At 36.3% G+C, this 25802-nt stretch overlaps 4 protein-coding genes across 13 annotated transcripts in view; 1 reads left to right on the top strand and 3 right to left on the bottom strand.

Annotated features, from left to right (window-relative positions):
• Positions 1-23: 23 nt before the first annotated feature.
• LOC110847965 (inter-alpha-trypsin inhibitor heavy chain H4) lies at positions 24-5383 on the bottom strand. Of its 2 annotated transcripts, none has more exons than XM_022095033.2 (15): positions 4701-5383; positions 4498-4619; positions 4379-4420; positions 4190-4300; positions 3643-3781; positions 3410-3527; positions 3147-3304; positions 2847-3047; positions 2104-2754; positions 1288-2004; positions 1108-1222; positions 830-1000; positions 520-746; positions 297-445; positions 24-207 (listed from the first exon to the last, which is right to left on the bottom strand). In XM_022095033.2, the coding sequence occupies exons 1-15, from the start codon at positions 4992-4994 to the stop codon at positions 123-125; spliced, it is 3300 nt and encodes a 1099-aa protein (XP_021950725.1). In that variant the 5' UTR covers positions 4995-5383; the 3' UTR covers positions 24-122. The 2 variants fall into 2 exon arrangements, with proteins under 2 accessions (XP_021950725.1, XP_021950726.1); XM_022095034.2 differs by having other exon boundaries at positions 830-970; positions 4701-5382.
• Positions 5384-7239: 1856 nt separating this feature from the next.
• Positions 7240-14300, bottom strand: LOC110846022 (isocitrate dehydrogenase [NADP]). The gene is made up of 13 exons (XM_022092622.2): positions 14117-14300; positions 10343-10821; positions 9969-10192; positions 9856-9892; positions 9464-9755; positions 9340-9388; positions 9195-9238; positions 8975-9121; positions 8858-8886; positions 8533-8604; positions 8173-8236; positions 7991-8101; positions 7240-7893 (listed from the first exon to the last, which is right to left on the bottom strand). The coding sequence occupies exons 2-13, from the start codon at positions 10395-10397 to the stop codon at positions 7716-7718; spliced, it is 1302 nt and encodes a 433-aa protein (XP_021948314.1). The 5' UTR covers positions 10398-10821; positions 14117-14300; the 3' UTR covers positions 7240-7715.
• Positions 14301-15025: 725 nt separating this feature from the next.
• On the top strand, positions 15026-23024 carry LOC110847526 (NAD(P) transhydrogenase, mitochondrial). Of its 4 annotated transcripts, none has more exons than XM_022094475.2 (30): positions 15026-15212; positions 15613-15859; positions 15934-16088; positions 16189-16329; positions 16421-16472; positions 16550-16576; positions 16640-16683; positions 16750-16835; positions 16941-16961; positions 17029-17131; positions 17228-17298; positions 17390-17423; positions 17487-17527; positions 17585-17644; positions 17731-17763; positions 17838-18333; positions 18427-18564; positions 18671-18744; positions 18835-18871; positions 18993-19145; positions 19221-19262; positions 19347-19429; positions 19512-19614; positions 19706-19914; positions 20959-21040; positions 21689-22048; positions 22135-22146; positions 22226-22355; positions 22440-22554; positions 22634-23024. In XM_022094475.2, the coding sequence occupies exons 2-30, from the start codon at positions 15651-15653 to the stop codon at positions 22736-22738; spliced, it is 3216 nt and encodes a 1071-aa protein (XP_021950167.1). In that variant the 5' UTR covers positions 15026-15212; positions 15613-15650; the 3' UTR covers positions 22739-23024. The 4 variants fall into 4 exon arrangements, with proteins under 4 accessions (XP_021950167.1, XP_021950166.1, XP_035705895.1 ...); XM_022094474.2 differs by having other exon boundaries at positions 15033-15216; XM_035850002.1 differs by having other exon boundaries at positions 15033-15225.
• A 4-nt stretch (positions 23025-23028) lies between these two features.
• The window catches only part of LOC110847527, an 88270-nt gene continuing 85496 nt past the window's right edge, over positions 23029-25802 (bottom strand). For 4 of the 6 annotated variants that reach the window (XM_022094477.2, XM_022094479.2, XM_035850003.1 and 1 more), the window contains exon 14: positions 23029-24536. In XM_022094477.2, the coding sequence (XP_021950169.1) occupies positions 24433-24536 (104 nt within the window). In that variant the 3' untranslated portion in view covers positions 23029-24432. Of the gene's footprint in view, positions 25530-25802 lie in introns of all 6 variants that reach the window. The other 2 variants (XR_004834435.1, XM_035850004.1) reach the window with 2 other exon arrangements.

Below are 25802 nucleotides of genomic sequence, written 5' to 3'. Positions count from 1 at the left end.
TAAGCCCTGGTTCGGGCTAAAAATTAAAATTTCGCAGAGATCATCAACTTCTTGTGATATTATTGCATTTGATTTTACACTTTCATATCCTAAATTGCATACTTGAATAAGTTTTATGATTTTTATGGGAGCATGAACGGTGTTGCTGTAGTTTGCTGGTTAGATTCCGCGGAAGAACAGCAGACGCCAACATAGGAAACATTTGACCTGAGCGTAAATAAGAGTTTCTTGTTAAAATCTCACATTCACTACATTCGACCATAGTTAATACAATTTGTTTTAGGACTTTAACTTACGTGGTGGTAGTTTGAATAGGACAGAAATAAGAACTTTTAAACAGCCCAAAATCTGCAATAAACTCATTTTGGACGCAATCCCTTAAATGAAGACATTGTCCAGTTCCTTCTTCGTTGATACTGCATTCTGATTTTTGCGAAACTGCAACCTAAATAAACACAACAAAAACTACGTCGACTAGGAGTTTGCACATATTGCTTGTCGCGTGGACTTGACACGTACCGTGGTATCAACAGCAATGGTGTAGTCAGTCTCATTGATCTGAATAAAGGAAGGATTGCTACTGTTTGTGATCCATTGAATGTCCTTCAAGGTGAGGTTTTTTGAAGTCGTTCTTTCTGTAAAGTAGGTCTCTCCTTCCGTCGTTTCTACAGAGGTCACCTCATAATCCGCTGTCAATATGGCTGTGGAGAAGAATGGTGCTGGAAAGGCGGAAGTTGGTCTTGGTCCTATTACATACATGCACAATTGGTTTTGTAAGTTCAACGGTCACATAGGGTCAAATATTTGGTCTTAACAGTTGTCAACCTACTGTGGGTTGTTGTGAGTGGGTGACCATAACCTGCAGGACGTCTTCGAATGGACGAGTACAAAGGTTGGTGCATTGCTGGCGATCCACCCACAATGCGGTTCGCCAAGCCTCCTCCTTGCAGACTCAAAGGTTGTGGTTGGACTACAGCAAAGTAATGCATGCTTTGTGGTGCTGTTCAACGATTAACGTAGACTTGTTTTATATAAGCCAATTAAGCCAAGACAATTTTTGCATAAATATCATGCACAAATTTCGCCGTAAAAACAATGAACACTTACACGAAAGGCTGTCTGCGGTGTCAGATGTTGGGGCATCCGCCGGGACGGTATTTGTCACATCGCTGCTGTTCGGTTTTACGACCACAAGAGACGTAAATGGAGTAACGAAGCCATACTAAACAAATTAAATGATTTATTTTATAACTTGAATATTAATGCATAGTAATTGTGCTACTATACCTTCAACGCCAATCTAATAGCGTGTTGCTTAGACGTCTCTGGTTTTGTATTTTCCGTTGTGTTTGAAGATGAGTTTGATACCGTTTGCGACTCTGGACCCATAGTTGATGAAACAGGGTCAGAAAGACTTGAATCTGCAGGAATCTCATTATTTCTCGTATCCTCATTTTTCAGATCCTGCTCAATTAGTTGTTGAATAGTTAAATAAGCCCAAAGTCGTTCAAGGAACTTGTCTTCTGCAGTCGGGGGTGAAGTTGGTCTAGGTGGAAATGGTGGACGAATAATATCATCACGGTCAATTGGGTGACAGAAAATGGGAGGTGGCTTAAAGCTAACGACTCCATCTCGGCCAGATGCAATTATTCCAACATCCAAGATGTTTTTATTGGATAGAATTAGTGTCTTATCATCAAGCGGGGCGTTATCAGCAAGTGGTACTGTGGAATTAGAGTTGGATGTTGTGTTTTCATTTATCGTGCTTAAAATTGTAGTGGTTCCTTCAGTTGCTTGCTCAACACCATCATCAAATTCGGACGTTTCAGTTTGAGCCAAAGGAACAAGGCGTCCTGCGACGGCAATTTCTGTTCCGCCAAAAACAGTTGGAAAAGCGGTTACTGTTACATCCGTCACGTTGTGTTCTAGCGATGTGTAATTAAACATAACATTGGCCAAGAGAGGAGAAGCTATTTCATTGTAGAATCCTTTAAGTTGCAAGGCCTATAAGGGGCGGGAAATAATATTTGTTACGCATGTAGCAAAATGCCTGAAATTAAGATTAATTTTAAAATGCACTTAAATTTCTTAAGTTCGACTTACTGCATCTGAGGCTTCGTAAATTTTTCTGGCAAATCCATAGTTTTGAAGTGATAGTTTTTTTAAAAAGGGGAAATCTGCCCCTTCTCCAAAACCAAGCGAGAAAATTGGGAGAGTGAGATTCTTATTGGCAGCTTGAATAAGCTCGCGAATGTAGGGTGGGTCGGTCACCCCCACGGTTGGCTCTCCGTCTGTAAGAAAAATGATGAGGGACTCGACATTTTTGGGGAGGATTGTGTCTGGGAGAACTCGTCGAATAGCTGGCTTTCTGCTTGTGGTGCTAGATGTTGTCGTAATGTCGATCTCAGTGACAACCTCTTCCGCGGACGAGTTGCTGCTCATTTTCACAATTTCCACCATGGCAAGGGGTTCAGGGAGCTCTTCTTCAATTTCATCGGTTGATGGGAAAACCCCATCCCTTGCGAGTTTAACCGTAGAAGTAAGGTCGATGGCGGTGATTATGGCATCATGAATGTTTGTTCCTCCACTTGCGATTAAGGAATCTATGAAAGCTTTGGCCTTCACAATGTTTTCGGGAGTTGCGGAATAAGGTTGTTGCTTTTCTGCGCTTTGCTTTTTTGAAGAGCTTGACAAAAAGGAGGGAGGGTACCATCCAGAATGCTTCGTGCTTGTAGTATCCTTGGGTGACCACAACTGCGAAAGAATTTAGTTATATGACATAACTTTTGCATATAATAATATCCAGTGGTCGCCAATGTGAGACAAAATTGCAATGAAGTTCTTACAAATACGTCTCCGGAGAAAGTGATTATGTTGAAGAAATCATCTGCATTCAGATCATCCAGAATTTTTTTTTGCGCTTCTTTGAGTTGTTCCATTTTTCTTCCCCACATGCTGCCCGAGATGTCCAAAATGAATACGACATGTTTTCGCAAAGGCTTCAAATTCTCTGGAGCAAAAAAATGCACAAAATATCCTTCCATGACCTGCAAAATTCATATTGCTTCAACTTTTTTTTATAAATACTTATATTTGGACAAGTCATCTCTTTTATTATCTAAACCAGATTAAACAAATCAACACACCAGAACTTCTCCAGACGTGGAGTCCCTGTTGATGTCATATTGCACGACAAATTTTCCACCAACGCCTTGCTCGGACAGTTTTTCTTGGTCATCTAAACTAGGAGACCATGAAATATTGGCTTTGTTGCCGTCTTGGACTATTATTGCATCTTTGTTATCTATTTGACAGCACGAAGTCACAAATTAATTCATTCGCATAAACTCTAGCTAAATAATTAATAATACAATGGTACTTAAGGTTGTTAGTAAATTAGTATGCTTACTTCCTTGCATGTCAGATACAGATTCAATATCGTTTCGCAAATTGGGGACTCGCAAAAATGTAATATTCTGAGATTCTTCAATGTTGACCACAATTTGGAAATCTTTAACGGACTTCACCTTCAAATCATATGCAAAGATATTAAACAGCACGAAATTGTAATGCATATAAACAAAGAATTTATATATGTAGCCTGATTTAGTTAATGTAATTATTCGACGTATATATAAATACCTGATCGGGTACGATGTTAATTACTTGCTCGTATTTTCCAAGACGTCGAGTCAAGAGTTCCTCGTATGTCAAGTTGAAAGTTACTTTTGACTGTTGACGAATATTAACGTTAACGTTGAATGTGTTAGAGTTCCTGGTGCTAAATTTAACAAATAAAATAATAATATATGTAATTAGCCGAGCTTCCCTGTCACGCATGCAACAATTAATTTTAGTATACAAAAAAGTAATAGCATGGAAAAATCATGGGCACGAATTTCACTGGACATGGACCCTACATTCTATTACATATGTACATATATCCATGTTCATGAAAAATAGTTGTTTATAGCCTGTCGCGTGATGTATAATTACGTTGTCCCATGGGCTTCGAAGGAATAAGGTCGCAAATAAACGCTAAATACAGCAAAGTCATCTTTTCCATTAAACTTTTTGGAGCAAAAACTTCATTGTATTTTCCCATCTCTCCAATAAAACGGAGGAGCGACAAGTTATTTATGAGACGCGATTGCGATGCGGTCACGATTGGTGCCCATCTTCTGCTCACCTTACTTCCACAAGTCCAGCCGAGTGACCTTGACTCTGAGCTTCAGAGTAAACCTTTTTCGCTTCTTCCTTTTCTTTCACGTAGGCTTCGTACTGCTTCCCATCAATTTCCCTATTAAATAAATGCACTACTTTATGGTCACTCAATTTTACGAAGGCTTTGAGTTCCACATGGAAGAATCCAGCTTACATGATGAATTTGGAGATGAAGGCAGTTTCAGGTAAAATCACTCTGAAAATTGCAAGGAAACCCAAATGTCTAATATTGCGATAAAGTGGGGATTGCGATAGAGGAATACAAACAAATACCTGAAAGATACTTCTTGAGACTTGGAATCCCGATTGGCAACTCGTGATGTGACGTGCGTCGTGCAATACCGGTATTTTATATCAGATTTAATCTTAAAGGAATAGATTTCCGGTTTTGTAGACTGAAATTTTAATTAATTCTAGAGTCATTTTCTTGTATTTTTTTGTAAAAAGAGGATTGTGTGCATATTGTATCTGCCAACCTTGATTTTTGCCATAGGAGCTGACTCCATGAACGAGGAAGTCACCGCCGGCTTATCGTCGATACTTAAGTTATTGTTCGTGTCAACCTCCCAAGACTCAAGTAAAGAAGGGGCCACCGTGGTGGCATCCGTCGCCGAATCCTCCGTCGTGGTAATGACTAAAACTTGAGTACCACTTGAAACCCCATGAGCTAAACTTGGAGCACCGCTTCCCGATTTGAGCAACATTCCCAAAAACACACAAATTGCAAGTCCCTTATTAAGAACACCTTCCCCCATTTTAAGACTATACATAGTGGTACTTTTTACAATTACGCAATATTAGAAAGTAAATAATAACGCACAGTTGTGAACCTAAATATTAGGATAAAAAGTATTTATGTTAGATGCACACAAACACAACTACACTGCTGCTACTGCTATTAAATAACAACACAATTTCATTTGCTTTAGTTAGAGTCCCCGTTTCTCACCGTTGATGAGCGGACAAGGTTCTTTTTGCGTCTGAGATGAGACCTGTAAGAATTGCACCTTTATACCATGATGCGTAAGTAACAATGCCAAGTTGATTCTGTTGATGCCTGCTTAATGTCAAGTATGTAGCTTTATTACGAGTAGTATTGTATTTAGTCGGCGACCATCAGTTGTTGTTTTGGACGTACGTACAAAGACAGGCTCGAATGTCTAATGAGTCATAATTTTCCAATAAGAGCTGCAGGCCCAAACAAAATATTTCTTCAGCCATAATCCGGTTAGCGAAATATGCATGCATGAAACTTCATAGAACTTGTTGACTAATAACTGATCAACTGTAAGACGAACGGGTTAATGATGAATATTGTTAATGGTCAATCAGCATGTTGCCGTGTATTAAACTAGGATAATGCCATCCCAGTTTTCTTAGTATAAGCGACATAACTACTAAATATGTAACTGTCGTACATGCATGTGAATACATACATCATACATATTTTACCATGGTCAACTCTTGTGCATCATCGTTGATGTAATGCATTTCCAATGAATGAGATGTTCGTGAAATGAGGATGATTTATTTATAGTATGAAATTAATCAATTCCAGCAAAAAAATATCACACTCACACTCAGAAGCGAAAACAAGCTGGAGATCAAAAATGACCTTTCCGTACTTCGGCCTATTTTATAGAGTTAATAAGTATCTAACACTGATCTGTTCATACATTTAAGAGTCTGCTAGTGCAAGTTATATATTTAATTAAGTAGAATATACATAAATGCTTGCATATTCTTAATTTTAATACATTATAAAGATGCGATAGAATCATTGATTGCTACATGTATGTATTTAAAGCATAATAAAATTTAATCCAATCAGCATCCATTGTTGGATTTCCAAGATGTGCATATTATGCATTTAATACTCCTCACAGTCCTCACAAGCTATCAGATTTAGTTATGCAATTTGTCTTCATCGCCGTGAGCCCCCATTGTATTGAAATTATTGCAATACAAATAAATATATAATGATCCTCTTCAATAATCGTGACTTGATTATTGTATACTCAGTCATCTACATACGTCATACTCTTGAAAATAATTTCAGAAAAAAGCCTGACGTTCATGCAAGCAATGTTTGCATGCGTATCTGGATGAAACATTTCCAGGAATTTTTCCTTGGCAGGATAATTTTCTTTGGAATAAAACTTAAAAAAAAATACTTGTAATTTTCATTGTAGTTTAGAAAAAAACATCCGGGAGTGGCCACGCGGTGTAAAGTCGTAGAATAAGAGAAAAGTTAACTCTTGATCGATTTGCATGCAAATGATTTCAAATTGCCAATGGTGTCTCAATTCTAAGCTGATTTAAACTTGGATTAACCCTTCCGTAGAGAACATTGGAGGCATTTAAATTCTACCGACAACTATTTGTGATCTAACCAAACTCACATATTTACCTATGAACTTGCATGAACCGGCGTTGGTTTATAATGCTATTCTCTAGCAATTGACTGCTAAGTCGTACACTGAACCAAAACAAGAGTCGCGAACCCGAATCTTCGAAGAGTTACTTGACCAAGCAATAACCTCCCCGTCTCATCTTCCCGTCCTTTTCACAAGGCGAATACTCTAACTAATACACAGTGGTTCATGTTGGGATGAACAACTATTTGACTCACTGACGAATGGAAGCTGTGATGCATTCTCTAAACAATAAAAAGAATGCATCTCTATTTACACGAGTAAAGTGATGCCTAATCCTGCAGTTAAGAAATAGCACTTGTAACTCGACTTGAGAGAGTTCATTTTCAAAGTCTTGTTTCATAAAGATGTGCAGCGTTATGCAATCCAAGCTAATCTGAGCTTTTACTCTTCAGACAGGATTGGCATTTCTCTATCCGTTTGTAGACTGTGTGGGAATGGCCCAGTATTTTTGTAATGGAATTTTTGGGTAATAATGAAACTAAATTAGTTATATTTTACATGTGTAGATTCCTTCATTCGAACCTTTTTAATATTAAAACTGCATCAATTAAATTCGAATAAATAAAACAACAAACGATCATATAAAGTATTTCATTTATTATAGAATAACCGATTTTGAGTTTCATCTATTTATTTAAGAGGTGTCCAACAGACAACCGGAAGAACAGTCACTATTTTTTGTTATTATTAAGGTTAGTTCTAACTAATGACAATAAGTTACTTGTATACTAATTGAACTAGGGTTTTGTAATTTCCCCATCATATAAATAAAAATACGCATTTTTCATTCCAATTTGCACCACAAGAAGAAAGGGCATAATTTTAGTATGTTAATTATAAGTCAAGCATGAACATAACAAGTGATAACAATAATAAATAGTTAACAGTTTACAATAATTGGAAAGTCAAATTATCATCCATAACGATTCAATGAAACCGAAAGAAACTAACCTAAAAGATTATAAATTTCCTTCAATTTCAAAGTACTTTACACCGCAATGAAAAAATAGATGCACAAAATTAGCAATTTGGCCTTTCCTAATCTCTGATATATTATTTAAGTCCTAAATTTTTTTCAAGTTGTTCTGCAAGGGCATCCATAAAATCCATGGTGTTTAAAAACATGCCTGGCTTTACATTCTTTAAGCCATGAATGCATCCGGCCAAGTCCTTCGTCATTTTTCCTGACTCCACACAGTCTACACATGCTTTCTCCAGCTGTTGGCTAAACCTGTTATATAAACGCAATAATGATTTTTATAACGAGTCTCTAGAACTGTGATTACTCACATAAATTACTACATATAAATAAAATGTGTTTATTATACTTTTTCAATTCCGGGTTTTTGTCCAGTTCAGCTCTATGCGCTAGACCCCTTGTCCAAGCAAAGATAGAAGCGATAGGATTTGTGGATGTTTGTTCACCCTTTTGATGCATGCTGTAATATTGTTAACCCAAGTTATATGTATATGTGTAATATTTTGTAGTAATATTACCGATAGCACATACCGATAATGTCTGGTAACAGTACCATGCGCAGCCTCACTCTCAATTGTTTTTCCATCCGGGCAAACTACACAAATAGAGTCGTATAGAATACATTTGGCAAAAATACATAGAGGGTCACCCCTATTTTACATGAGCACAGCTAGCGATGACGGCGACATTCTCCCAAAAATTGCCATTATGAATTCCACTAGGTGCCAATGCCAGCTTCTTGGAGATTTCTGAGCTTGGAATATATTGTCATGTATTTTGAATATGTTAGTATTTCATTGTGCCAAGTTTTATACATACAAAGAAATACAGGAAGAGATATCGCAAATTTTCTCTCATGTAAAACAGGGCGCTCGCTTGCTATACCATTACCCAAAACTGAAGTCATAAGTCCAAGTGACCCATATCCTTGGGCAATAATGTCCGACTGTACGTCTCCATCATCTATGTAATGTTATAATATATATTTATCGTAAATACAACTATAAAATATACTTTTTAGTCCGAACCAGGGCTTATGAAGCCGTAAATGCCAAAAAAAATTTAAACTTATGTAGAGCTTCAATTCGAAGGTGTGTTCAGAATTAGAATTCTAAATAAAGTTTACTCTGTAAATCGAATGGTAGGAAAAATAAAATCACAATCTGGTTCGGACTAAACAGGCAAATATTTTTACAAATACGTTACGGTATCTTACAGTTTTTGCATGCCCAAATAAATCCTCCACTACAAGGTCAAAAAATACTTTTAGCTATTAGCACACCTATGATATACAATAAGTAATTTACTATTTTTGATAATACTTATAACATACCTCGACTTTAACGCTTGAGCGACCATATCATCTATTAGTCGGTGTTCATACCAAATCCCCAAGGCTTCGAATTTTGCTTTGTACTCTTTCTCGTAGATTTCTTGAAAAATTACCAAGAACCGGCCATCGTAACGTTTTAGAATAGTGCTAAAAACAAAGTGATAGTGACAAATTAACATTTGGACTATGCGATCAAGGGGAATAACTTTATGCTACTTACTTTTTAGTTGACATGTAAAGTGGCCACTTTTTTAAGAGCGCAGTCTGAAATAATAAATTAAGTAGTATAACAATAGGATATGCGCAACAGAATTTGTGTAATTTAATTATAAATATTATGATTGGTTAAGGTTACATTATTATACCTGGAAGCTGGAATGAGCAAAGCTAGAAATACTTTCGTCCGTATTGTACCTGAAATGTCATAATGTAAGTCATTAGAAATACGTGAGATAGTTTCAACTAAAAAAAGCGAGGTCAAAAATTTACATTGCCAGAGTGACTCCACCACTCTCATTGAAAGTGAACACTTCGAATCGTTCTGGTTGACCACCAGCCTTGGGGGTAATCACAAGTTCCACCTTTGAATTGGGTTTCACGACAGTGTCCGTAGCTTTGTATTGATCACCAAAAGCATGGCGTCCAATAATAATTGGCTGTACCCATCCTGGCACAAGTCTCGGGATGTTTTGACACAAAATTGGTTCTCTAAATACAGTACCCCCTAGAATATTTCTCAACGTGCCATTTGGAGATGGCCACATCTTCTTCAATTTGAATTCTGCAATTGAAAAATGAAATGTAAACCAATTTTTGCATGCTACAATTCACCTCATATACAATTGTATTATTCATGTTATGCATGGATATTTAATTCATACCTGTCACACGAGCCTCGTCAGGCGTTATTGTCGCACACTAACAAGGAATACAAAGGTTTATAAAGATTTTGTGATTAATTAGTCTGTTTAAAATGCAATTTCTTTCAAATTACCTTGATTCCAACATTATGCTTTAAAATTGCATGAGCGGCATCAAAAGTAACTTGATCGTCTGTTTGATCCCGGTAAGGCAGCCCCAAATCGTAGTAAAGACACTCAACTTTTACATATGGGAAAATTAGTTTTTCCTTAATTTTCTCCCAGATAATTCTTGTCATTTCGTCCCCATCCATCTCCACGACGGGTCTTGACACTTGAATCCGCTTTTGAGTCGAATCTAAAAAGAATACCCAAACATGAAAGTTGTACATTTTCTTTCTTCTTGACACCTGCAGCAATTTCAGAGCCGTCAACGACTGTCACTCGCAGTGCAACCCAAATTATGTTACATAATTGATTTGTATAATTCAATTATTATTAAACTTACAAGATCGACCCAAAACTGCACGCAAAAGTCCTTTCATTGGTGTAGTAGATGCCATATTGCACGTTCAACGCTAATTAAAAATTCACCTCGTCTCAACTTTTTGGTTTAGCTGTGCGTGTGAAACTGAAAATTACACAATTTGATGGGCGAGAAATAAGAAATCGGCGAGGAACAGGGATTTAAGGAGAGGAAAGTGTGTCTGCAGCTGCTGGACGTGATGTGTTAACCGGGTCTTTTTTATCCAACAACTAAACCTTGTTACTTATTATATGGAGACTCTGGCTGAGCACTAAAACTTGTGTCACGTTCACAGCTTCATTCGTTAGCATGGCATGCGAGTTCGAGCCAGTCGTTCTGCACTGTTCAGCAGCGCTTGTCGATAATGTTAATTAACAAGAAGGTAGATGGTCCAATAATGGAGATGCTTCTGCAGCGAACGGCTACCTCGCAAAGTTTCGTGCCCTTCGTTCTTCGAAACCCTAGATTAAAAAATATGAAACCTTAAACCCTTTAAACTTTGTAATTTAAGGTGCGCGACTGCATAGCAAGGAGACTCCAACAAAGGTGAACGCACCACAGACAGACTCCTTATTATAATCCTTTACCTTACTTGGGGCCCTTATGCCATTCACAAAATAAAATATGAACCCACATTCTCAAGGAGAAAGCTCCAGACTGCCTGTGGCGCATGGTACCTGTTATTGTTATCTGTCCTTCTAAGAATCCCTTAAATGCTTTAGAATCGATAAATTTCTCGACTAGAGGCAAGAATTTACTTATATTGGGCTATTAAAAACAAAAAATAATTAAAGCATTTTCGTCTCTAGCAATGTATTTTACATGGAATTCATGAATAGTAAGTAATAAGTCCATCGGTATGCCGGCGAGATTAGCAAACAACAAAACTTGGGATGAAAATGGGTTTGTTGGAGGCGTCTGATACTGCATTAATCCACTTCAAATTAAACAAGTGATTGATAAGCGACCTGTCATTGTGTTGTGAATAGATATGTAAATAGGAACAAATTAAATTGCATTTACTAACCGACATGCTAACCACTTAAAATAGTTAGCAGACAAAAAGATTGAACTGGAGGAGTAGTACACATACTAAATACAGATATACATACATATGCCATCGTCTGATGATGATATTAGGTATATAATTCATACTGATATAGTAATTGTATTGCAGTATAATATTATGCATTCAGTGATCTCATGAACATGAAGAAAAACACAGAAGTCGGGTTTTATTGTGAATGCATTGTGGACAGCAGGCTAGGTTTTATCCGGTGCTATCCACTTAAATAGTCGTTCTTCTCACACAGTTGAGTTGTATTATAGAGCAAAAAATATACAAGTGTCAATACACCGACCGACTTGTTAGTGGACCCCAACCAAAAGCATGAACGACCGACCATGACCATTTCTAACCTTCACATTAAAGCTTTTTATCCCAACTCAACGCACTCAAAAGAATGTCCGTTGAACAAGTTTTTAGGACCTTATTAAAGCCCTGTACTGTTATTAGACAACTATATAGTTCCATCAGATTTTGTTATATCCAACTCAACAAGGTTTCAGTGCATGCTTGTGAAAAACTGTCCTTGTCTCAAAAGCAAAAGTGGCAACAATGCGTCGATTCTAATTATGTATTCCTGCGTGCTTGAATACTTTGCAATAGTTGTTTCAGTTTATGCTGCTTCATAGTTTATATAATGAATCATCACATATTTAGTAATTCGCATGAATCCTTCCATGAGAAAAGTTCGGTGATTGATAAAATGGACTCTTTATTATATGCTATGTAAACTCTTTTGCACTACATGAATTCCATCTTATCTTAAACGACAGACGAGCTAAATAATTTGACACCTCCAAAAAAACCAAAGCAAATATATGTGAATGGAACTTTAGCTGAAGTTGTGTGACTGACTGATATGCGATGCCCAATGCTGCATCACAAAAATAACAGATCGGTCATCCGTCAACCCTTCTCACAGAAACTCCTTCCGACTTTCCGAGATGGGATAAAATCAGAACATGTTATGAGATTGCATATTTCTTAATGGCTGTACATATTAATATGACACCTGGTTGGACCTTAACCATTTTTAAAAATAGAACCAACCAGTTGTGTTCTCATTCTTATTACTTCTTAGTCACAGGTTAAATTACATAACCGCATAATTCGAACAACCGAAAAGACAGAAAGAAACTAGTGTAGTTTCTTACAAGGGAACCCTAAGTACTGTCACATCTCGATTTCCTTTCGGATGGTCTTAATTGATAGATAATTTAGTGTAACTAAAACTTTGTCGTGGCACATACGGTGCAAAATCACGTTTTTGTGAAATATTTGGCGAAAGCTGCACCAAAACGTGCAATTTTTCCAATGCTTTTAACATAGATGCTGAGTCTTCGGAATAATGAAATGAAGCTCATAAATTCCCTGTCCAGATTTTCATGCTGATCACAAATATGTAACCAAATCATACAAGCATTGACCAATTTTTTTAAATTGCGAAATTCGGCAAAATTTTCTAAATTTAAATTTCGCCGTTTTTTGAAATTTTAATAAAATTTAAGCGTTAAACTTCTTTTCAATGCTTAAATAAAAGAAGTTTAACGCTTAAATTTTATTAAAATTTCAAAAAACGGCGAAATTTAAATTTAGAAAATTTTGCCGAATTTCGCAATTTAAAAAAATTGGTCAATGCTTGTATGATTTGGTTACATATTTGTGATCAGCATGAAAATCTGGACAGGGAATTTATGAGCTTCATTTCATTATTCCGAAGACTCAGCATCTATGTTAAAAGCATTGGAAAAATTGCACGTTTTGGTGCAGCTTTCGCCAAATATTTCACAAAAACGTGATTTTGCACCGTATGTGCCACGACAAAGTTTTAGTTACACTAAATTATCTATCAATTAAGACCATCCGAAAGGAAATCGAGATGTGACAGTACTTAGGGTTCCCTTGTTGGTTATGAGTTTTGAAAATGTCAACTGTTCCAAAATAGTGTTATTATTTTGCCCAGTTGGAACTGCGTCAAACAAATTTTGCAAATAATTCTTCTCATCACACTGCAAGCTACGTGGTTTGGAAAAAATCTAACTGGAGCAGTTAATAATATTATGTTTCTTGTGCCGAGTTCTTACCCCCGTCAAGTGAAATGCGTCAATAGAGGATATTTAGTGACTCCGAGCCAAAAAAATGAAAAATTAAAAGATGAACTAATATTAAACTGATATGCTACATAGAAGGTAAACACACATACATATAGCTATGAGGACGGCCTTCTTCTAACTCGGTGACCATATCATTCATCGTACATATATTCGTATTACGTCTTTCTCTACCTCGCACATGCAAAAAAAAGTTTGAAAATATTTAGGTCCGCAAATCCTAGCAACGGAAGCAATCAGTTGCGTCTTTTCATCTTCAGAGCTCAGGAATTGCATGCAAACTCCATTAGCCATTTATTATTAGCCATACACATATTGGTAGAGATTTGACACCTCAAGGAGATTTTCAATGTCAAGTGGACTAGGCTTTGGTTTATTAATAAAAAATGAAGCAGTTTTGCATGAACACTGGAACTGGAGCACGGCGCATTCATAAATTAAATTCCATCTACTACGAGTAAATAATATACCTATGGCATATTGGAATAGATAGTTGGGTAATAAGTGAATAGAGATAAATAAACATTACACGCCGAACAAATGGGAACACAATGATAATTCACCAACAATTTAATTTACCTGCCACATGGCCTCGCGAGGTTCCACGTTTTCACTTCCACGACACCAGCCAGACCACCAACTTTTCGGTCGTTATAATATAATGATTAGCTTTTGAAACGTGTTGAAGCGTCCAAACTTGTGCTCAGCTAATTGATTCGTAGTCTTCTCTTCACAATTCACTCATTACTATGCAGACTAACTAAGTATGCTTTATCGATTTATCCAGGCAAATGCTGCAATAGATGTTTTTAATACATTATGCATTGCCAATTATTCAGTTGAACTCACTCACTGCAAACTTGAAAACCACGAGGTTTATGATAATGTAATTAATTCACACCGCTCACATTGTAATTGTGATGTGTGATTTTTCACAAAGTATTTAAAATCTTGAACTGCATTGATAAACTGCATTGCGCATACTTATATAACATAATATCATAATTGAGTCAAGCGAGATACTCAACTCTAACCTAACTGAAGCTCTATTTTGCTTCCTCAAAAATATCACTTTGATGATTACAACGAAAAACAGGCTTCAAATGAATGGCAATAGGTCAAAAAATAAACATTATATATGACATCACTTGTTGACTCAAGTATTTAAGAAGATGAGATAGAAAGCATTTGACAGATATGTTTACTGTCGGAGTACATTAATTCATAAAATTTTGGAAAACTTGTGGAATATTTATCGTTTATTGACGCAGAGTCATTATAATCATGTATGACAAGTGAAAAAAGTAATCTCTTCCTCTCATGTGTTCATGAACATTGTTTAACCAGGTGAACCCTATTCTTGAAATGACACGGAGGGTTTCAGGCTTTCAGGGGTTGTGCAGAGGAAGCCGATTTCTCAACCCTTTTCTATTGTTATAATTACCAACCATCCAAATTCTCAAGTCGTCTCTCTCTCTCTCGCTTTAACTGGGCTCCACACTTTTTAACATTGCTCAGTTGGAGCCTGTGGTTGGACAACATCATCAGACAGCCGAGCTCCGATTTTTATTTTTTATCTCTTCTTTACCAAACAGTCAACTGAAAACAGAGATTGGGACAAGAACCACCAACTACAAGTTGGCATATTGTGAGGTGACAAAACCGGCATCATCTTGTATGTAAGCCAGGTTTGATTTACTTATTATAACGATTAAGCTGAGGAGTTGATTAAAACATTTGCGCTGATTGAGCACAATGATTTGTTGTGACACTTTCCTTTATGTATTGAATTATCAAGATAAATTGTTGTTCATTTTAGCCTTGGATTTAGATTATTAATAGTTTTAATCCAGTAAAATTTGGTTACGTGACATCTGGTCTCTATATGAAACAGGTGGATTAGTTTGGAGATATACTTGATTTTGTATTTTTTCTTAAATGATAGATGGAATATGAATGATGGAAAGTGAGATTTCTTTCCGGTCAATTTGTCTGAAATAAATTGTTTTTAAGTAAATCTGATGGATATTGATCGTGCATTACCTAACTAATCTCCTAATGATTGATTGTTATAGTGGTATATCATTGGTGCCAGAAGGAGGCGGTATCCAAAATGATGACCCTCAAACTGTTTGACGACAGGTCCCTTCTGTTTTTGGCACGGAGACCTCTGCGGACATGGAGCGCGGCGAGGAAGGCGGCGCAAGCTGCATCCAAGCAGGTCAAAGCAGCTGCGGCCCCTGCAAAAACAGCCGCCAAGGGAACTCCCTACAAAAACATCACTATCGGTATCCCCAAAGAAATTTGGCCAAATGAGAAAAGGTAAAACATTGTTCCAAAAACCATGAATGAGCTTGTAAATACTTATGCTGCAATGTGACCTTGTTTAATTTCAGGGTCTCGCTGACACCAGTCGTCACAGCACTACTGACCAAGAAAGGATTCCAAGTGAAGGTGGAAAAGGGAGCTGGAATTGAAGCCAAATTCCGTGACGCCGATTACGCCGCAAGTGGTGCAGTAATATCTGACAAAAAGTCAGTTTTTGAGTCGGGTATGGTCAAGCTACAAAAAAACATAATGAGAATGCATAAAATTGAATGAAAGTATATAGGAATTAATATGCTATTAATAAGATAACATCATTCTTGCAGATATTATATTAAAAATTAGACAACCACTTAAGGATGAAGTTGCTCAGTTCAAAAATAATTCCACTCTCATTTCCTTTGCGTATCCGGCCCAAAATAAAGAGTTGTTGGAACAGTTGGCAGCAAAAAATATGACAGTCTTCGGTATATGGTTCTATTTATAATATTGAGAGTATAAATTATTAAGTAAATTGAGTGTGTAGTCTAATTTAAAAAATTGTTTTCTGATGATTAGGAATGGATTGCATTCCGAGGATAAGTCGGGCACAAGTTTTCGATGCTCTTAGGTAAATACATTAGTTCTTATATATTTACACATATAAATATATATATTTCATATATATATTTCTGTTATTACCCTTAGTTCCATGGCCAATATTGCAGGATATCGGTGAGTTGTCTTTGCTAGTGAGCCCATAAGTTATTGTATAACTGTTTTGTTATTTGTTTTAAGGGCTGTTATTGAAGCTTCCAACCATTTTGGTCGATTCTTTACAGGTAAAATATTGGCTAGAATAATAGTACTAGTTGATTTCACATATTTGTAAATATTATGATTTCCAGGCCAAATTACTGCAGCCGGAAAAGTCCCACCTGCGAAGATCCTTGTTATCGGTGGTGGTGTTGCCGGTTTAGCTGCTTGTGGACAAGTAAGTCGCTTATTATTGTCGCTTATTGTGGACAAGTACTAAGCCAATAATATTGTTATAACTATTATATGGTAACTATAATTTCCTTCTTGTTTATCCATGCAGGCGCGCAATATGGGAGCTATCGTACGTGCGTTCGGAATCTGATTGATGTGGTTTCTCATGGCATGAAGTCTAAATGATAATTTTGTAGGTACGTGCGTTCGACACTAGACCGCCGGTCAAGGAACAAGTTGAGTCTATGGGTGCCGAATTTTTAACCATCACAATGGCCGAGTCCGGGGAAGGCACAGGAGGTACACCTTCTCGTCATTATTCATATTTACAATTACATATTATTGCATATCATTACTCATACAATTATGTTATAATATTTTTTTTATTCTTTTTAGGTTATGCCAAAGAAATGTCTCAAGATTTTCTTAACGCGGAACGCGAACTGTTTGGCAAACAAGCTAAAGAGGTACTATTTTTAAATCGGTTGTTTTCTTTAAATTAGACAGCAGAGCAAGAAATGATTTTACAATATTTACTGAAATATTTTATTTGTTTAGGTCGATATCATCATTTCGACAGCTCTAATCCCAGGTACGTTTGGTGTAACTTCACTTTATTAAACAAACTAATTAATATGAAACTGGTGTATATTAGGCAAGAAAGCTCCAGTCCTTGTTTTAAAGGAGCATATTAAGGTAGGTCATATCGAACGACATTACAAGCACATGAAATTAATTGAATAAATTTAATAGTCTATGCGACCTGGAAGTGTGGTCGTCGATTTAGCAGCCGAAGCGGGAGGAAATATTGAGGTTAATCAATTGAAAACACTTACACACTTATATGCCTCAATTTCATGACAATTTTAACAAACTTTTATTTGCTATTTATAAATTAGACGACTAAACCTGGGGAGGTATATACATTTGAGGTATTGTGCTTTTTATTCTATTTCCTCATTATTTCTCTCTATTTGTTTATCAATTACATAATCAACTTTTGTAGGATGTGGTGCATATTGGGTTCACCGATTTGCCAAGTCGCCTCCCAACGCAATCTTCCACTTTATATGCCAACAATATTTCCAAATTCCTTCTATCAATGGAAGACAAAGATAGTAAGGATCACTTTTACATCAACTTGGAGGATGAGGTTGTCCGAGGTTCCATTCTTCTGGAAAACGGAAAATTATTATGGCCTCCACCTCCCCCAAAAGTAATTCCTGCTCAAGCTACTAAAGCTGCTGAGGTTGCCAAAAAAGCTGAACCACCCGCACGAAATTATTTCCAAGAAACGCTAAATAGTTCATTAGTTTACACCGGAGGACTTTCTGGATTAGTGGGCTTGGGCGTTGTTGCACCCAACACCGCGTTTACCACAATGACCACAACTTTTGCTCTTTCTGGAATTGTTGGATACCATGTAGTTTGGGGAGTTCAACCTGCCCTTCATTCGCCACTTATGTCGGTCACAAATGCGATTTCTGGAATCACTGCTGTTGGTACTTAATAATATTGATAATAATAATTCAGATTTGGAGCAAGAGGATCACTTTTAGTATCCATATTTATTTTCAATCATAAAAACATTTTAGGTGGATTATTGTGCATGAACGGTGGTTATTATCCGACTAATACAATTGAGACCTTAGCAGCTACTGCAGCGTTTATTTCCTTCATTAATATTTTTGGTGGTTTCATTGTGACTCAAAGGATGTTGGACATGTTCAAACGTAAGCACGCCTACTTATTTAATTTTCTGCAACAATTCTATATGAATACCATTAGTAGTCATGAATAGTCAGTCATTCCATCTTATTTTATGGATGATCAAAACAGGTCCAACGGATCCCCCAGAGCATATGTACTTGTATGGAATACCTGCAGCTACTTTTGTTGGTGGTTATATTTATGTAAGAATTTTAATTTATGTAGCTAGCTTTGTTGCGACATTTTTTCAACTTTCAAATTGTTTTAACTAATCTTAATACGGATATATGTAGGCTGCAGCCCAAGGATTCCCAGAAATTCACCAAATGGGTAAGTTTTTAGCCCGTTTTCGGTTGTGATTTAGTGAGTGCACTAAATGTTGCATATCAAAAACCCATACCCGTCTAGATATTGATAATCGCATAAGATGTTTGTTTATCTATATTTGCAGCGTATCTTGGAAGTTCTTTGTGTTGTGTTGGTGCCTTGGCTGGATTGAGCTCTCAAAAAACTTCACGACTTGGAAATACCCTTGGGATGATCGGAGTTACCGGAGGCATTGCCTCGACCTTAGGAATTCTATCTCCATCAACTGAAGTGTTGAGTAATGCCTAAATCGCTTGGATATTCGTAGCAAGTTCACGAAGAATCATTAACTGATGGTTTTATTCTTTTATAGCCCAAATGGCCGCTGTAGGAATGGGGGGAGCTGCTATAGGAAGTATGCTACACTTCTTCAAAATTATTAATATGAAACTATTATTTATCGTTCGTCCAATTACATATGCATTAAATTACGTTTCAGCAACCATTGCCAAGAAAATTGAAATAACAGATTTGCCTCAGTTGGTTGCTGGTTTTCATAGTTTAGTGGGAGCTGCAGCTGTGGTAATTGAGAGGATATTATAAATATAGTATCAAAATTATATCAAGTTTGTCTAACATCGTATGAAAAATGTTTATACTCCAGCTTACCTGCTTTGCTACATTCATCCACGATTTTCCGCACTTTGCAACTGACCCCTCAGCAAATGTGATCAAGACTGCCCTTTTCTTGGGAACTTTTATTGGAGGTACACATTTGACAATCTTAGTCCATTCCAAATAAACCAATATGCGTGCATGTATTTTTGGTACACTAATAATTATTAATTTTGCATCTAGGTGTGACATTTAGTGGCTCTCTTGTAGCATACGGAAAGCTTCAAGGAATACTTAGCTCCGCCCCCTTACTTCTTCCTGGTCGGCACGCCTTAAATGCTGGTCTTCTTGCTGGAAACGTTGGAGCAATGGGTTACTATTTCATGGATCCTTCTTTCGAAGCCGGATTGGGAATGCTTGGAACTACTGCCGGTCTAAGTACAATTATGGGAGTAAGTTTTTTTCTAGAAATATTATCTCATTAGTGACAATTTTCCATATTAAGGGGTGAAGCGAAGCGAAATCCCTTTATGGAAAGATCTTGTCTATCTGTCTGTCTATCCGTATCCACGATAACTTTAGAACGGATTCGAATTTCGACATCCGGTTTTCGCCAATGTGTTTCTAATTTTTGGGGACGAGATGAGTTCGAAGATGGACGTTGTAGCTCATAAGGTCATGGCGCCACGGTGATGACGCCAATGGTCAAAGGTGTCGAATTTTTTGTTTCCACCGTTTTAGACGTATTTTTGGACGGGGATTTCAGAAATCGCCATCATTTCGACGTGCGATGACCGTGTGACCGCGTAGACGACGTCAAAGTCGAAAATGTCGAATTTTTTGCCTTGATCGTTTTAGACGTAGTTTTGGGTGGGATTTCAAAAATCGACATAGTTTTGACGTGCTATGATCGTGTGACCGTGTCGCTTCACCCCTTTACTACATTTTTCGTTTGCAACGGTTTATTAAGGGGTGAAACCCCTTTATAAGATTGATATGTCCGTCCGTCTGTCTGTCCGCGCGATAACTCAAGAACGGTTCGCCATAATGACTTGAAATTTGTAACATAAATACTTCATATAAAAACAAAGGTCAAGTTCGAAGATGGGCACTGTAGATCACACCTGTCAAGGTCAAAAGGTCGCGAAACGTCAAATCTGATACATATGTCAATTTGAACTGAAATTTAACCTAGAAATCAATGGTGACCTCCGTTTTGACCTCAAAGGTCACGAAAGGTCACTGAAAGGTAACCAAACGTTAAATCTGATACATATGTCAATTCGAACTGAAATTTAACCCCGAATTCGAGGGTGACCTCCGTTTCGACCTCAAAGGTCATGAAAGGTTATTGAAAGGTAACCACATGTTAAACTTGATACAAATGTTGAAAACACGGCAGGCATGTCAATTTTAAGAAGTTTTCGACGGATTTAAGTTCTTGGTTTCACCCCTTCGTTACATGCGTTTAACGGTTTATTTAAATTATGTAACAGATAACTCTGACTGCTGCTATTGGAGGCGCCGATATGCCCGTAGTTATCACCGTTTTAAATTCCTACTCCGGATGGGCTTTGTGTAAGGACATTTTATGATAAAAATTGCATGATATTGTTAGCATAACGTATATGTTATTTTTTTCCGCCTGGGACCCACTTTTGGACTTTATTTTTTAATTTGAATGAAACCTCGAAAATCGTGTTCAGCATAATTGAATTAGTGGGTTTAGACAAATTTTGGATCTCAAAAAATTTTCATTTGGCACAACTGGACGATAGTTAGTCACAGAAAATCATGTCATATGTGGATGAAATTAGCATCAAATAATTGTTTGAAGCTGGTGCTCAGAATTGCATACGAGTTTTGTGTGATTTGCGACAAATTACAAAAAAGATCAAAATTAAGGTCATCGAGGTCACGGATCAGTACCATCTCCCGGATCACCCAAGAGGAAGTATTTGTGATCATTTTAAGCCTCAGTTGGACCATATCGGTCCAGTGGTTATCTCAGAAAACAGGGAAATGTCAACCCCCTTTACTGACTAACTATCGTCCATTTGCGCCAAATGAAAATTTTTTGAGACCCAAAATTAGTCTAAACCCAATTATTCAATTATGCTGAACACGATGTTCGAGGTTTCATTCAAAGTAAAGAATAAAGTCCAAAAGGGGTCCCAGGCGGAAAAAAATAGTCACAAATTACATATACCTATGTAATTTGTGTAGGTGCGGAAGGATTCATGTTGAACAATAATTTAATGACGGTGGTTGGTGCCCTTATCGGTTCATCTGGAGCGATTCTGTCGTATATCATGTGCAAAGCTATGAACCGCTCATTGCCAAACGTAATTCTCGGAGGATTTGGAACGTCTTCAACGGGAGGGGGAAAACCTATGGAGATTACTGGAACTCACACAGAAATTGACATTGACGGATCCGTGGACTTAATCAAAAACGCAAAGAATATTATTATAACGCCAGGCTATGGTCTGTGTGTAGCAAAAGCACAGTACCCTATTGCTGAAATGGTTTCCATCCTGAAAGCAAAGGGAAAGAATGTTAGGTTCGGAATTCATCCAGTAGCTGGTAATTCTACATATCTATCAATTATTATGATTTAGTTGACCTGCCAAAAAACTAATACATTTTTATGACATCCCGTTGATTGTTAGGGCGTATGCCGGGTAAGTAAAATACAAATCTGTAAATTATAATCAAAATAAAGTAGAATAATAACTAAAATGTTTTAATTTCCCAAAATAGGTCAACTTAACGTTCTTCTAGCCGAAGCTGGTGTCCCATACGACATGGTGTTGGAAATGGATGAAATTAATGAGGATTTCCGTGAGACGGACTTGGTCTTAGTTATCGGAGCAAACGATACAGTTAATAGGTATGTATTAGTATTGGAAAATTTATATTAGATAAGTTTGAGCTTATATTAAAAATATTTTTTCATGCATGCACTTCTCAACAGCGCTGCGGAAGACGATCCTAATTCAATTATTGCTGGTATGCCTGTTCTGAGAGTTTGGAACGCTGGAAATGTAATAGTAATGAAGAGGTCTCTCGGAGTCGGTTACGCAGCTGTTGTAAGATTTTGTTTTCATACATTTTGTACACGTATGCAAATTGTGCGTCCAAATTGCTGATCTTTTTTTATTTCAATAGGACAACCCTATTTTCTATAAACCAAACACAAGCATGCTATTAGGAGATGCTAAGAAAACTTGTGACGCGTTGCTATCAAAAATTAAACAAGAAATTGGAGAATAATTATTTTATATTTTAGGCAAAAAATTCCAATACTTAAATTATTCTATCATAATATTAACGTATCATTTGTAAAAATATAAATCAAATTATATGAATGCAGTTTGCTTCTGCGTAAGTATGATGACCATTCATTATTTGTTCTAACAAGAAGTTTAAACTTTGCTATTCGCCGATAAGCCTGATTGTTTCTAGTTCGACTTGTTTTTAGAATTAGGTACAAATTGGAATTAATGACTATTGTATGAATATTCTATGCCACGTCAATAAATTATGACTTTTGCCTCCACAAGTTTCACATTGTAATAATTTTTATTGCAATTTAAGATACAGAGAATTATTATGGCTGCTCATTAAAATTAGCAAAACAAGATGGGTCAAATATGCTTGTATAAGTCAACAATTTGTAGAGATAGAAAAAATTTTATGCTGAAAATAGAATATGTAGGTTAGGTAGCCTATTTGCATTACTTAATACATAATAATAATAAACAATCCCGGTTGTGACCGTGTTCCGTCTGCTCAGTAAAATGGGTTGAAAATTAATGTTGTATGTCGTCGGCTGGGTATAAGTACAAATAAAAACTTCGTTTTAAAAATCAGAGTCAAGCTTAGGGATCAATCAAAATCTTCGTAACAAAGATTTAGAAATCAATACAAAACGATTAAGATCCGAGGGACGTACAACAGCGGCTAACGGACTTTTACATTACTACATTGTTAATAACAATGTCTTAATATCCATAAAAATTATAAGCATTCTATTTCATTATTACCCACTTACAAAAAAAATTAGTTGATACATTTATCATCGTAGAGTTATTAAAGTCGCCAAATTTTAGCTGCTATAACTTACAATAACAAAACCAGAAATTAGCCTTAAATAACGGGACATTCATAGAACATTTCAATTTCACGACAAATGCAGCTAGCTGAATTTTGTTCAAGTACCTAGAACACATACATAAATCGCTGCTATAATTTTCATAACTATTTTCATTCGGTACTACATATTCGGATATTGGCGAAATATACAGTCTTACACAAATCAAGCAGTTCATAAATTCACTGTCATTCAATAAACGTTTTGAAATACTGTATATACACAATTTTGGTTCTCGTCTCACCCACACTTTATACATACATACACGATACACATGCATATGCACATCCCTTGGAGTGTATGCACATACATATCATTACATATTTTATACGTGTGAATTTATTATGTAGTATTACCTAATTACCTGATATTTTAGCTTTAATTAATTTTGATATGACGCTTAATTATTTACTTGATACTTAGCCTGTTTTATATGGCTAATTAATAATTAAATGATTTCAACAACATATGCACGCATTTCTCATTACACAAATGACCCTTAATCTACTATTACATACATTTAGCTATTCATATTACCTCACAATACACCAGTTGACCTCGCTTTGTTGATTTAGGAGGAAGTGAAAGATACAGTAATTTACAGAAGAATACAAAAATGACTATTCATTCATAAATAGTCCTCATGAAAAAAACATAACGATGTGAACCACAATATTAGTAAAAACATTGGAATGATGGAATTTGGAAAGGTTCGCATTTTGCCGGAATTATTATAAGCCATGTGTCCGACGTGTAAATTAATTGAAATAATTTTAGCAGCAGTTGTACCGTATATTTTAAATGCACTAAATCGCTACTCCCACTCCCCCACGTATGCCACAGCCCTCGGTGGGGCAAAAGTATTGGGATTTCTCATAGGCAATCGACCATAAATTGGCGAGTAAATAGATTCCGTTTCTATCAACAATCACACAAAAGCAAAAGAATGTTAAAATCATCATTTAAATATGAAAATTAAATACGTTTTACTTCTGGGGACTCATTTCATACAGAATAAAAACATCATGCACACACACGTTTGAAAAATTTATTTGCGTTTTCATGCAATATTATTATACCCACTGGTTTACTTGCATCTTGAATGGGTTATAAAGTTTATAAAGCTGTAGAACCAAGGCAAAAGCAGAGTGACATCCATCGCTTGCATAAAATGCGTCTTACAATTATGGCTAAATATTATTAAAAAGAAGCATTATTTTAGTACAAAAGTTATAAATATGTACATACTTACAAACATTAGAAAAATATTAGTGGAAAGAAATAGTGTTAAACACTTTTTCCGTATGTCTCAGCAGCCATGCAAAGTTCTATGAATCACTCTCATCATTCTACTAAATATGTATGTAAGTCGCGATTCTATCTTCACACACACACCATCACATGCACATAAATTTGAAAGCCTTAAAAATTCAGTCATATGAAATCACTTAGGTTATCTACACAAATAAGAGCTAATAAGTTTTCAATTAGTTTGGCAATGCAGGAAATCTACCATGAAAAAGATAGCAGGACACTTGCATGTTTCTGCAGAAAGCATAATATTGGCAATTGCTCCAATAAGTCAGTCAAGCTCGTTTCATATCGTAATATAATATGGCAAATTCATTTAAAAAGTCCTTCCAAACTCCACGTTGAGAAAATTTGCCAAGTTTTCATACATATTCGATACTTATAAACCAAACAATTCAAACACAAACCAACAATGTGTCAAATACAATATATATAAACTAAACTACGAGAATAATAATTCACAAAATTCTTAAATTGGAGTTTCTAGATGAGTTTCTCACTACCCTCAGTCCTGGAATTGACACTGTTGGAGTTAGCAGATTGGTTTATGCTAATTCTATTTATGATTATCTTGCCAGTAGTCTTCCCATTCGCTTTCTCCTGGTTCAAAGAAAATTAAAAATAATCAGTTATTGACTCATTATCTCCTGCATGTTTTTTGATAGACATCTGAAAAGACAATCTTGAACTCGTTGCATTGCTAATTTTACTTGGAATCAAGTCATGCACGCACATAATACTAAAAATATTCTATCGACGACTATCAGTTTCACCAGCAATGACGTATTAGATACATGTGTATTAATGCTTAAGGTTATCATGGGAAAGATAGAATCAAGTGGAAGGAGGAAGTAAAGTGACGCACACTATGAG

Source organism: Folsomia candida, unplaced genomic scaffold (assembly GCF_002217175.1).
Source record: "Folsomia candida strain VU population unplaced genomic scaffold, ASM221717v1 Fcan01_Sc003, whole genome shotgun sequence".
Classification (NCBI taxonomy): Eukaryota; Metazoa; Arthropoda; class Collembola; order Entomobryomorpha; family Isotomidae; genus Folsomia; species Folsomia candida.
Note: the sequence above shows the minus strand (reverse complement) of the source record. Positions and strands in the feature narration are given on the sequence as shown.

Coding starts and splice junctions, on each gene's coding strand:
- LOC110847965 (XM_022095033.2), bottom strand. CDS start 4,994: ATGTATAGTCTTAAAATGGGGGAAGGTGTTCTTAATAAGGGACTTGCA. Junction 2,005..2,103: donor TTTACGAAGCCTCAGATGCA/GTAAGTCGAACT, acceptor CGCCCCTTATAG/GCCTTGCAACTTAAAGGATT. Junction 1,001..1,107: donor CACCGCAGACAGCCTTTCGT/GTAAGTGTTCAT, acceptor ATCGTTGAACAG/CACCACAAAGCATGCATTAC.
- LOC110846022 (XM_022092622.2), bottom strand. CDS start 10,397: ATGGCATCTACTACACCAATGAAAGGACTTTTGCGTGCAGTTTTGGGT. Junction 10,193..10,342: donor TGCAGTTTTGGGTCGATCTT/GTAAGTTTAATA, acceptor TATTCTTTTTAG/ATTCGACTCAAAAGCGGATT. Junction 8,237..8,532: donor ACTTATGACTTCAGTTTTGG/GTAATGGTATAG, acceptor CTATTTGTGTAG/TTTGCCCGGATGGAAAAACA.
- LOC110847526 (XM_022094475.2), top strand. CDS start 15,651: ATGATGACCCTCAAACTGTTTGACGACAGGTCCCTTCTGTTTTTGGCA. Junction 16,473..16,549: donor CAAGTTTTCGATGCTCTTAG/GTAAATACATTA, acceptor TATTACCCTTAG/TTCCATGGCCAATATTGCAG. Junction 19,615..19,705: donor CTTGGGAACTTTTATTGGAG/GTACACATTTGA, acceptor TTTTGCATCTAG/GTGTGACATTTAGTGGCTCT.